The following is a 13,087-nucleotide window of genomic DNA, read 5'->3' as shown; positions in this document are numbered from 1 at the left end:
TAACTAGTTGTTGTAAATGAGTTAGAAAAGACATTAAGCCTTCTAAAATAAGTTTTCAAGTACCAAAACATTTTAGGGTAATGATTCTAATCCATTTCCAGCAACTCAAGTTGAAATTCTGCACTCTGTCGACTCTACTCGCCGAGTGCATAAACCTACTCGCCGAGTAGGTTGAAGATACACATGAACTCGCCGAGTCCTCCCCATGGACTCGCCGAGTCCATCAGTCAGACAACAGAATTTTCGACTTTCTTCAACTTTTAAGCACAAATAACAAACAAACAAACCTGGCTCTGATACCACTGATGGGTTTTGAGCATTCTAACACTTCCTAAGTGTACATGCAACCCTAATAACCTTGGATCTATGTTTGTCTAATTATCATGCAAAGTTGAATTCCAAGGTTATATTCCTATCTAGCATACATGAGGAACAATTTTAACTTGAATCATAGATAGAATAACTTACCTTGTTGTTGCTTGTGTTCCTTGAAACCTTGTGAGCCTAGCACCCCAAGTGTGATGCCTCAAATGCTTCACACAACACCAAATGCTCTTGGAAAGACTCTTGAGATAACACACACTTCTCAAAATCGGCCAAGCCCTCTAGTTTCTTATGTCTAACCGATTTTGGTGGAGAATGGGATCTTTATATAGTGTTGACACATCTAGGGTTACACCATGTAAACCCTAATGTGTCATGACTCTTCATTTCCATGACCTATGGGTTTGTAACTCCCATGGAGCATCCATGGAGCATCCTATGGGTAGAACCCAACTTGATAATCCATGGAGCCTCTTAGCCCACTATATAAGATATAGATGATTTACATAATCAACCCATATATTTAATTAGTTATCCTTTGATCACTTAATTAATTCCAAATTAATTCTTTGATCAAACTAATCAAATAATATTATTAATATATTAGAACTTATAATATATTAATAATCTCCAAGTGTTATTTCTCTCATTTAGTCTATCTAATTACATGGTGCCATGCAACCCAAATGGACCATGCCGGGTCGGGTCAAGTACAAGCCCGAAATAGTTATGGACTTAGACACCTTATCCAACACTTGTAACCAAATGGACATTATCAAGCAAAAAGGACTGAAATTGAAGGAAGCTAGATACTTGGAGGTTTGGAGCTTATATTAGGAGAAGAAGGAAGAAGAAATCGAGCATATTGGAGTTCTCACAATGTGGACGATTACTTCCCATTGTGTGGCATTTGGAGTCTTCTTGATTCATACATATAGACCTTTCTCACGACATGACAACATGTCAAACCTAGAAACTTCTACGGACATGCATGGAATCCTTGGCGCATACGAGATCATTAAGTTTCTCACAACGTGACACTCTTATTGTCACGATGTGAGAGCTAAATTTTGGAAAGTATAAATATCGACTTCTAGGTCGAATTCAAAAGACTTTGGTAGAGAGATGCGATAGAAAAGCGACTAAAACCCATCTAAGAACCCTTAGAAGGCTGAAGAAGATTAGAGATCTAGAGATTAAGAGATTGGAGGAATAATACAACATTATTTATTCGATTTGCTAGTTTTCACTATGTCTAATCTAGTTGAATCAGATTAAATGTTTGTTTCTGCTTTGATCATGGGTTAAAACGATTTACTTTCGTTTACTGATGATGAACCCTAATACTATGTGTTAGTTTCTATTTTCATGGATTATTATAGTTGGTTTAACTTGTGTTTGATAGATCACTACCTAGTATGTTAAAAGTTTAAATATTTGTTGCTTGGATTTCAAGTTTTATGTAGTTAGATGATCACTTTGATTGCATGAACTTGTTTACCTAGTTGTTTATCTTAAATTGCTAGAGCTAGTGATTAACTAAATCCTAGATTAGGTAATAAAGATAATTGCTTTAACTATGCTAGAGAGCATAAATAGATAATAATTTGTGTTTTGGTTATTTGTCTTAATCTTAGATAACTAATCTTAGATTTATCATTCATAGCCCAATAATCTTCACAACCGATTTATGCAACACCATTGTATAGTAGTTCATAAATCATTGAAAATATTAGAAGATTAGAACAATACTTTTAAGAACATTTAAAGTGGTAACCAACTGAAAGTAATCCATGTGTTGAAACTAACCATAGGAAAAAGGGTGATTCAAAGCTAAAGCGAAGTGTCTTAATTATCTTTATTTTAAGAGTTTTTAGTAATTAATTTAAGTTAATATGAACTTGCAAAATCAGACAAAAACCCCCCAATCTTAGTTGTTTTTATTAGTTTAACTTTTAATAGTTATTTTATATATTTAAATATTGTTTCCTATGATCGACACTCGACTTAATTATTATTCTATAATCTGACTAGGTACACTGTTATTTGCTTTTTAGCTAGTCAAGTTTGGTTAGGTTTATTAATTAAAAACTAATATATATATATATATATATATATATATATATATATATATATATATATATATATATATATATACACACACACACACACAATATACGCGTCAACTTTTATTGGACATGCATGTCTAAAAAGCAACGATTTTTATGGAGTAATAGAAGTAAGAAAGCGTTCTGGAAAGTATGAATGGGTTGCTTGATAGATTAAGAGCTTAACCCATTAAGATGTAGGAGCCCAATTTCCACGACGTGACAACTTGATCTCCACGACGTGGCGTTGGCGTTATCACAACTATTTTGGCCCTATTCTACCACGACGTGACCAAAGGGTGGCCATGACATGGGGGTCAGCTGGGGCTGATTTTGACCATTGACTTTTGACTATTGTTGACTATTTGTCAATTTGAAGGTTTTAGGGTGTAGATTGAGAAGGTATTTATATATTTTTATTTAGGTGTCTCTAGTATATGTCTTTACTATCAGAGAGTTGTGTTAGTCTGATGTTTGCGAGGTGAGTCTTTTCATTATTTTACCTATGTCATAGTGGGGTGCATGCTAGACTAGTTGAGTCTTATTTGATGAATGTTGTTACGTGTGCTTATTGAGTTTTTGATAACTCCATGAATGTTGATAGTTTGTCGAGTTGCTGATAACACATAGGACTACTGTGAGCCCATAAGACTACTGATAGTCCTCAAGACTACTGAGAGTCCCGGGGTTGCTGATAACCCAAAGCTAATTTTGTGTTGTAAGCGGTATTTTGGGGAACTCAATAAGTTTCATGGTTACATTTGTGGATTTAAATGTGTTTCAGGTACTTTAGATGATCGTGGGAAGACGAAGACTTAACTGTACACTCTCCTCGACAACTTTCATGATTCCGCATTTTGTGATACTTTAATTTTTGAGATGATTGTATTTTAATACTTATGATTTTTTTTGACTTGGTTCTCATGGAAACAATATTTTATTTAAATTAAAAATAAAAATTTTGATTGTCACTTTTGGGACGTTACAGCTTATTTGGCGATCGAAAATAGCTTTGAACAGTATTTATCTAGGTCCTGCATGATTTGCATGATTTAAGACACAAAGGCAAATTCCTAATTTGGATAAAAACAATGCGAAACTTTCTTCACTTGATTGGAACACGCGGTGTACTAACCTATCATCTAGTCTACTCTCAGGTGTTTTTAACAAGAGAAAATAAAGGAACCTCAAGGAAATATATGTTTTTGAGTTTTTTAAAGGAGAAAAGGAAATGAAATACAAAGAAATGTGTTTTCAAGTTTTAATGGGACCGAATGAAATTTGAAAGAAATGGATGAAAAATAAAACCTTTTTTCCCTTAATATATTTCTTTTCGAAAATGAGATGATTGGTAAGAAAATGCAATTGCATAGAAGTTTTGATAGTTGTTATCAAAGACAAGTAAATAGATGTTTTGACCGTCGATTTCAACCAACTATTTGTATACGATTTGATAGTTGTCGTTAGGGACAAGCATTTTGGCATTTTGATAGTCGTCGTCAACCTCTTATTCCGGGCAAAGCACATTGGCCAATCGTGTAATTTTTATCTAAATATAGTTATGTTTGATTTTATTAAATTTTTTATTTCTTATTGACTTTTTATAAAATGTTTTATTTGATTCACATATATGTAATACACTATAATATACTATCGGACGGTAGAATTGGTACCAAAAAAGCGATGAGCTATATGCAAGCGTACCTCATCCGCAACGCAATGTTTGCTTCGTTTTCACATGGTGGGTAGATGCAGTTGGTAAACATGTTTAATCGTTCATACTTCATAGTTCCCTTTATGTTACTCAATTTCACTTTTCTCATATTTCTCCCATCACTTTCGTATATTTACTATACAATCCCTCCAACAATTTTGTGTTGTATTATCTTATTTTCATTTTGTCTTCAGATTTTTCTTTTAGTAAGTATATGAGAAACTAAAAATAGGGCTTCAAATCAATGATCTGTTTGTCCAAAGTAGCTACTATTTACTAGTTGAAACTATAATTTTTTTTTATATATATAGAAATGTTTTGACAAAAGTAATTGAAATTAAAAGTTTTTTTGTATGTTTAAAATGTGTAAAATCACATAAAATATAGACAAATTTATTTGATTGGTCCATACGGTAATCAAAGGCCGTATGGTATGGTCTGTTCTTATATATTTTTTTGTCATATGGATCATTCATGTTGTTTTATTTTTTTTGTATGGTTAGTTATTAACATATATATTCTTTTCAATATATCTTAGAGTTTTTTTTATTGGTTTTAATTTGTTTAGATGTTAAAATAAGGTGTCCCACCATACCCATACCTACAAACATCCCCTGCCCTTCTTCCTTTTATTCCCTTATCCGCCATCATATGCATATCTTTCCGGTCACAACAACATCATTTTTTTCACATTCCTTTCAATTTCTATAGTTTCTTAAAACGTAATTTGAAAATGAAATCAATAGTTAAACTAAAAACCTAATATCCAAATCTAAACGTGGTTCTTGGTTTTCTTAGAGAGAGAGAGAGAGAGAGAGAGAGAGAGAGAGAGAGAGACGGTCGGTAAAGAAGATATTGGTAAATATATGTTGAGCTCAAGATTATCTCTTCAAAAGAGTCATTGTGGAGAAAATGGGGACTCCAACATATATAGACACTTATAAGATCGTGTCACACCAATGTGGGACACACTAACAGTGAGGTGTTGCAACAAATGATGTCCCCTTCAAACTCGTTGTCTTCTAATTTCTAGTGGGTTGTGTGTTTTGATTTCTAGTTGTGTTCCAGGTTAGTTTAATTTCAAGTGTGCTATGTTTTTTAATTTCAAGTTTGTGATTTCCTTTCAAGTTAATGAAATTTAAGTTTTTGTTAAAATAATTTGTTTATATTGATTTCTTTATATAAATTAAATATTAAAAACATAGCATGGCGCGTGACAACTCATACCTTATAAATGACAAAAATTTGAAGTAGTGTGACAAATACTATGAGACACCTACATAGAGTGTGACAAGTTTAATACTACTCCTTTCGGTCTAAGAAGTTCATAATAATTTATTATGGGGAAAATGACTCTTGAGGGTAATTAACTTTTGCGTTTGTACTCATTTGGTCCCTTTTTTTTGTATTCAATATACCATCGAACTTGTTGTTGGTGTTTACCATAGCCCTTTTGACCAGCTTTTGACTTGTGATAGCCGGTCAAAGGGTTATGGTGAACACAAACAACAAGTTCGATGGTATATTGAGTACAAAAAAAAGGAAAGGGACCAAATGAGAACAAACGCAACAGTTGGTTACCCTCTTGATTCATTTTCCCTTTATTCATTTACAACAAATCCCACATCATCTCCTACTGATATTAATGACTTTATGAGATTCATTATTGCTTCTCTTCAAAACATAACTCGCGAAAGAACATTATTCATGCATGTACAACTTTGTAATGCACTTGAATATTTATTAGGGGAATCTTGACTAAGTAGGCGCATTTCATTACTACATTTACATTTACAATCAAATGATTTATCGTATCACGGATTCTAGACAAGTCTACAAACGAGTGGAATCACAAGTGCTATGATTTTTGAGTTTACTTAGCTTTAAGATCGAACTCATGGGATAAGATACAACATCAATATGTACAATATCATGTTGCTTTTGTAGACACATCACCATAATATTGTACATATTGATGTTGTATCTTATCCCATGAGTTCGATCTTAAAGCTAAGTAAACTCAAAAATCATAGCAGTTGTGATTCCACTCGTTTGTAGACTTGTCTAGAATCCATGATACGATAAATCATTTGATTGGAAATGTAAATGTAGTCATGAAATGCGCCTGCTTAGTCAAGATTCCCCTAATAAATATTCAAATGCATTACCAAGTTGTACATGCATGAATAATGTCCTTTTGTAGGTTAAGTTTTGAAGAGAAGCAATAATGAATCTCATAAAGTCATTAATATCAGTAGGAGATGATGTGGGATTTGTTGTAAATGAGTAAAGGGAAAATGAATCAGGAGGGTAACCAACTGTTGCGTTTGTACTCATTTGGTCCATTTCCTTTTTTTTGTCCTCAATATACCATCGAACTTGTTGGTTGTGTTCACCATAACTCTTTGACCGGCTATCACAGGTCAAAAGCCGGTCAAAAGGGCTATGGTAAACACCAACAACAAGTTCGATGGTATATTGAATACAAAAAAAAGAGGGACCAAATGAGTACAAACGCAAAGTTAATTACCCTCAAGGGTCATTTTCCCTATGAAGTAGCGAAAGAAATAATTAGTTTTTTAAAATTAATTATTTTGGGAACACATTTTTCTCATAATTTGAAATGGCGTTACGAATAATTTATTTCCTAAGCCTTCTTTAGAAGTTGATGCACATACGATATAGTTATAAATCTTGAACTATATATATTTCTAAAATTATTATATCGATTTCATCATTTCGGTTTTGGTAAGCCAACGTTATTGCCTATATATATATACATCTATATGCTTCTCTTTATCTTCCTCTCCTTCTCACCAAAAAGTTTATCTAGAGATCAACCACTACTCACCGGAACCTTTCCCTACTCTCCGCCGGAGTTCCATAACCACCATGAGCCGGAAAGACGGTTGTGGCCATCACCAAGCAGATGAACGCCGGAAACACTACCGCCAATTAATTGGAACCCTTATCTCAGTCATTTTCATTATTCTCTTCGTAATCCTCCTCATATACCTCATCCTCCGCCCCACAAAACCTCACTTCACCCTCCAAGACCTCACCCTCTACGCCTTCAACATCTCCGCCGCCGCCACCACCACCCTCACCTCCAACCTCCAAATCACCGTCTCCTCCCGTAACCCAAACGCTCGCATCGGAATCTACTATGACAAGATTGACGTGTACGCCACCTACCGGAGCCAACAGATCACACTAGCAACGCTAATCCCGCCGTCGTACCAAGGCCACAAGGACATCACTGTTTGGTCGCCGTACCTCTATGGAACGGATGTTCCGGTGGCGCCATACCTCGCCATGTCTTTGGCTCAAGATGAGTCCGCCGGAACTGTGTTGGTTAACGTTAAAGCTGCCGGAAGAGTGAGGTGGAAAGTCGGAACTTTTGTTTCCGGTGGGTACCGATTGAATGTGAATTGTCCAGCGTATATAACGTTTGGGAACAGGAACAGTGGTTATGCCGTTGGTGCTGCCGTTAAGTATCAGTTGGTTGAAGGGTGTACAGTAGATGTTTAACGTTACAGGTTCTAAGGCCGTTAAAAAACTGAAATGCAATTTTTGGCTTTGGTAGGATTATCGGAATAGAATGTAAAGGAAATCAAGAGGAAGGAAATGTTGGTGGAATTTCTATTTTAATGTTTATAATCTAATTTTCTTTTATTTTTTTGGCACAAATTTTCATTTCAGATTTTGTGTTAGAGAATAATAATATTGTAAATTGAGGACCGGAAACGAGGTTTTTAAATTGAAAGTCTTAAGTTTAAAATTTTAAAACTTGACGTTCGAGATTTATATTATTCACATCTCAACATGAATATACACATTTACATGAATATACACATTTAAAAAAAAAAAAAAAAATTAGGATCAAAATTTTTACAGTCGCATCTATATATATATATATATATATATATATATATATATATATATATATATATATATATATATATATATATATATATATATATATATATATATATATATATATATATATATATATATATATATATATATATATATATATACCGACCTTGTAGCAGTGTGACTTTTCTTCAACCTATTTCATTTTTAGTTAAAGTGATTATAGCTTAAATTTTTGACCAATTTCTCACCTAAAATAAATTTATATCATTTTTTTTTAATTTTTTTAGAGTAAATTACTGAAATCGTCATTGTGGTTTGGCTAGAATTTCACGTTTGGTCCCTTTTTTTTTTTTTTTTTTTTTTGCATTTGGATCGTTCCTGTGGTTTGATTTTGTTGCGTTTATCATCCCTTACATACATAAAGTTAGGGACCAAACGTGCAATTTTGACCAAAACATAAGGATGAAAAATGCAACAAAATCAAAACACAAGGGCGATTCGAGTGCAAAAAAAAGTTAGGGACTAAACATGTAATTTTGACCAAACCATAGGGATGATTTCAATAATTTACTCTTTTTTTATTTCTTTTATTTAGTTTTAACATAAAAAAATAAAAAATAAAATAACAAAATTCTAATAAACCTAACCCCTACCCCATCTTCTTCCCCATCACTGCTTTTAATCTCTTTTGCCCTTCGTCTTCAACGGTGAGAAGAAACAAAATCGAGTAATGATTCTTTCTCCTTCTTTTCCTCTGCAATCTCCAAAGCTTTTTCTAACCTCATGATTACTGCATCACCCTCTCTACAACTGTCTATTAACAACGCGTTCTCAAATAACGCTTTTAAAGAAAGTGGATTTTGTGTCAATATTTCTCCCATTTCTTTCAACAATCTCACCATCATAAATTTCCAACCGATGTTTTTGGGTTTCGCTGAAACAAGTTTTTTCAAAAAATATAAGCTCTCTTCATCCTCCCATGCTTCTAATTTCTCTTCGAGTAAAGTTTTCATAGCGGAAATGGCTTCAAAACTTAATTCCAAAAACACTAATAAAAGGGTTTTTGGACTTTCTTCAAGTGTTGCAGCTTTGTTGTTACGACACTCAAGATACTTAGTTCGACCATGGCGGCGTATTGTTGGAATTCAGAGATAACAATAGTAACAGTAGCAGAGGATACAATGGCACGAGTGGCACGCTTGAGGCTTTGTATGAAGGGATCATTTCAGGGTTTAGGGGTGTTTGGGATTACTTTTTAACTTCAAAAATCATTTTTGTAAAAATCCTTTTTTACTTTAGCTTTTAAAGGGGAAAAAACTAAAAGTTGTTTTTAAAAAGTGTTTGCCTTAGCATTTCTTGATTTTTGAATGTAATTTACCTTTTAAGTGACTAAAAGTCACAAAAAGACAACATTTCTTGACTTTTAAAAACCATAATTTTCTTCTTAGCAAAAAGTTAGTTTCAAAAAGACTTTTTTAATTGCCAAACATCTTTTTGAATTTTTTTGTTTTTGGAAAATCCAAAAGTCAAATTCATTTGAAAAGTAATCTCAAACACCTTCTTAGTGGCATCGGAAGCGGCGTTGGAGTACTTGATTTTAACTATGGATTTTCTGAATTGTTTTGATATCGGGACAAATGGGTTTAAGTTGACATGGTTTAAGCCGAATGGATTAAAAAATGGATTTTTTGGTGATGGAATGAAGATTGTAATCTAGTTGAGAGCGCAGACTCTTGTCGCAACTTGGAGCTTTTTCCGTGATTTCTAGGGTTTTGATAAGGATTTGGGTTGTGGATAGCGTAGAGGTGGTATTTTTTAATTCATGTAATAAATATATTAGAAAAAGAAAGAAAAAACGGGTAAATAAGTCATATTTTTTTAATTCATGTAATAAACTTGATATTCCGAACCACATGGATCATTTATGAAGATTAGTCTTACATCTATTAAAGTAGATCAAAGTATTTATAATTACATGTGGAAATGGTAAACACACCAAAATTTTGGTTTGATACATTTATTGGTTCTTCTCCGCTTGAGCAAAAATTCTCAAGAGTTTCGCTTTACATGTAAAGCAAGATTGTATTGTCGCCAATCAGATTTGTTTGGGTTCTCAGCTTTGGTTTTTGTGTAAGTTGTCGCATGCTGGCACTACTAGAAAAACAACATTTTATGACGCACAATGTGTGTCATAAAACGCTCAGACGACGCGCAAATGCGCGTCAAGGAAGGCCATGCCATAATGAGAGACGACATGCTTTTGCTCGTAGTCTATAGACGACGCACATTTACGATGTTCATTTATGACACACAATGCGTATCATTAAAACCCCTGTCAAGAAAGGCCATGTCATAAATGAAGATGACACACATTTTTGCGTATCGTAAATCTAAATGTTTAAAAAATCTATTTATATATTTACTGATTTTTAAATTAAATTTGCATTTAATGTCTCATAATAGAAATAAAATACCATATACAAAAAATACAATCCATTGCATAAAATTTAATGTCATACAATTCTATTTCTTACAATATATAAATTTCCATTCATCTAATCTACTCTGTATTTCATACTAACAATTGAAATGAAGAATGCAACACTTGCATTTGCAGCATCTTATCTCTTTCAGCTTGAGCTTTCTTTTCCTCTTCTAACTCTAGAGTTATTCGCTTTCATCAACCCTGTAAACACAACATAAAATCAGTTTTCATTTTTATTCTACTTTTAAAATTAATTCTTATTAGAACATTCTACTGTTAAACCTACCAATCTAGCAAAATTTTCAAAGAATATAATTTATAATTTTTTTATGGAAAGTACATTGCTATTTCTTGAATATAAGATGTTACAAATCAAGAAACTTACATGGACTGCTGACCACCAGTTTCCTGCATCATCTGAGTATATAAGTATTCATCAACTCTTTGTTTTGCCAAAGCAACCTATTTCACATCAAATTAAAACTGATTTTAATCAAATTTGTATTACCACCCAAGTGAATTTGTCTATGTTTGTTTTCCCCTTTCCTACCATGAACCTGCAAGACACGAGACATTAAATAAATCAAAATTAAATTCTGATTTTTTTCCTTTCAGTAACGATTAACAAAAAAACAAAAGGCCAACCAACATTCCAGGTAACCCACTCCCTGAAAACAAGAAAAAAATAAAAAAAAATATATATCAACCAACATTTTACTTATATTTGAGAGGTTTTCATATTGATTTGTTTATTTGTTAATAAATAGTTTACATACTACACCTTTAGTATGGATCCATTATAAGTAGAATTTTATAACAGAAAAAATATAAAAAAATATCAACCTAATAATTTGCATCATATGGTATGGATTCATTATAAGTTAAAACAAAAAATGGGAAAAAATACATAAATACCCCTCTCCATACCAACAAAACTAATCAAAACTGAATAAAATTGTGACATAATCAACCCCATGTATCTTACCTTTGAAAACATATAACTTAAGAGGTGCTAAGCATAAAGCTTCAAAGATAATGAAGGGTATTTATGTCAATCTCTAAGAAGCCTCCTTAGCAAGAACACTCTCTTTTGCTTTGGTTTTAGCCTGTGATTTTGACCCCATTATCCCACCACCCCACTTCTTTCTGTACTCATCATACTTATCATTGAAATTGGCTTGAAACAAACAATAGAAATTCATTCATCATATCAGAATCAACCATAAAATTTTCCATAAAATCTTTAAATAAATAAATTTTATAAAAAAAAACAGATACCTTAGATGGCTTCCAAGATTCTGTTGAACTCCATCTTATCTTCATTCTTGATTGTAGTCAAGCACAAAGTGTTGGATTAATGTCTAAATCCATAACTATATTTGGTATGTACTTTACCCAACCCGACATGGTCCATTTGGGTTGCACTTCACCGGCACAATTTATATAGATAACCTTTTGAGAATAGTATATTTATGATTATATTAATATATTATAAGTTCTAATATATTAATATGGAATCATATTATTTTAATTAGTATTGATCAAGAATTAATTTAAAATTAATTAAGTGATCAAAATGAACTAATTAAATATGGACTCTTATATATATATATGGAATGGGCCAAGTTCATTTAGGATTAGGCTAAGCTTTCATGGATAGTCCATGGAGTGTTTAACCCATGGATCATATGAAATGAAAGGTCATGGGTTTAACCCTAGTGTCAATACTATATAAAGATGTCCTTGGTTAGTGAAATTGGCACTAGTGTGGGTACACTAAGAGGGCTAGCCGATTTCACTAGAGAAAACCAAAGTATTCTTATTCTCACAGTTTTCCAAGGTGTTTTGGTGATTTGTGATTCCACTTGAGGCTTCCACACTATTGGGGCTAAGCTCTTAGCTTGAAGACATCAAGCTACACCAAAAGGTATGTCATCTAACTAGTCTTTGTAGTATAGTTGCCTCATAGTATGCTAGTTAGGATTAAAGACTTGGAAAGTTCATATTTGCATGTATAATAGAGAAAACATAGATCCAAGGTTTATAGGGTTGCATGTACACCATAGGAGTGTTAGAATGCACAAAACCCAACACAGAGCTGCTGCAGCTTTCTGATGAACAATCTGGCATAACATCCACAATAAACATGTTAACTCAAGCAAAACAATCAAAGGGTATTTAAGTAAAAGCACTTACAGTTCCCAAACGAAATTTTCCCTTCACAAATGCATCTTTCTCATTTTCTTTCTTCAAAAAAACTATAAATTGGTGTTAAGGTAGCGTGTTCATTTCATCACCAGACAGGTTGCACTACAAGAAAAAGACCCTTTTACGACGCGCAGACCATGACACTCATTGATTTATATTACGCAAAAGAGAGTGACATTAAAAAAGTGTCATCTCTTCAAAAAATTCAAGGAGACAGTGGGAGTCTAAAAGATCCTGAAAGGGTTTCAAGATGTAATCAAGAATAAAACTTGTATTTCATCACTAGTGCACAACTAGAGGTTTATAACCTATCGTGTTGACATTTCTGTGCCCATTCCAGTTAAGTGCTATACATTTGAGTCCTACATG

The 13,087-nt window shown here is 33.0% G+C and overlaps 1 protein-coding gene across 1 annotated transcript; it reads left to right on the top strand.

Annotated features, from left to right (window-relative positions):
* The first annotated feature begins 6,883 nt into the window (after positions 1-6,883).
* Positions 6,884-7,821, top strand: LOC111918460 (NDR1/HIN1-like protein 1). Its single transcript, XM_023914124.3, has one exon. It carries the CDS (start codon positions 7,039-7,041, stop codon positions 7,675-7,677), a length of 639 nt encoding a protein of 212 aa, XP_023769892.1. The 5' UTR covers positions 6,884-7,038; the 3' UTR covers positions 7,678-7,821.
* Positions 7,822-13,087: the final 5,266 nt, after the last annotated feature.

This window comes from Lactuca sativa, chromosome 3, assembly GCF_002870075.4.
Source record: "Lactuca sativa cultivar Salinas chromosome 3, Lsat_Salinas_v11, whole genome shotgun sequence".
Lineage (NCBI taxonomy): Eukaryota > Viridiplantae > Streptophyta > Magnoliopsida > Asterales > Asteraceae > Lactuca > Lactuca sativa.
The sequence above is the reverse complement of the archived record's forward strand: the minus strand, read 5'-3'. Positions and strand labels throughout refer to the sequence as shown.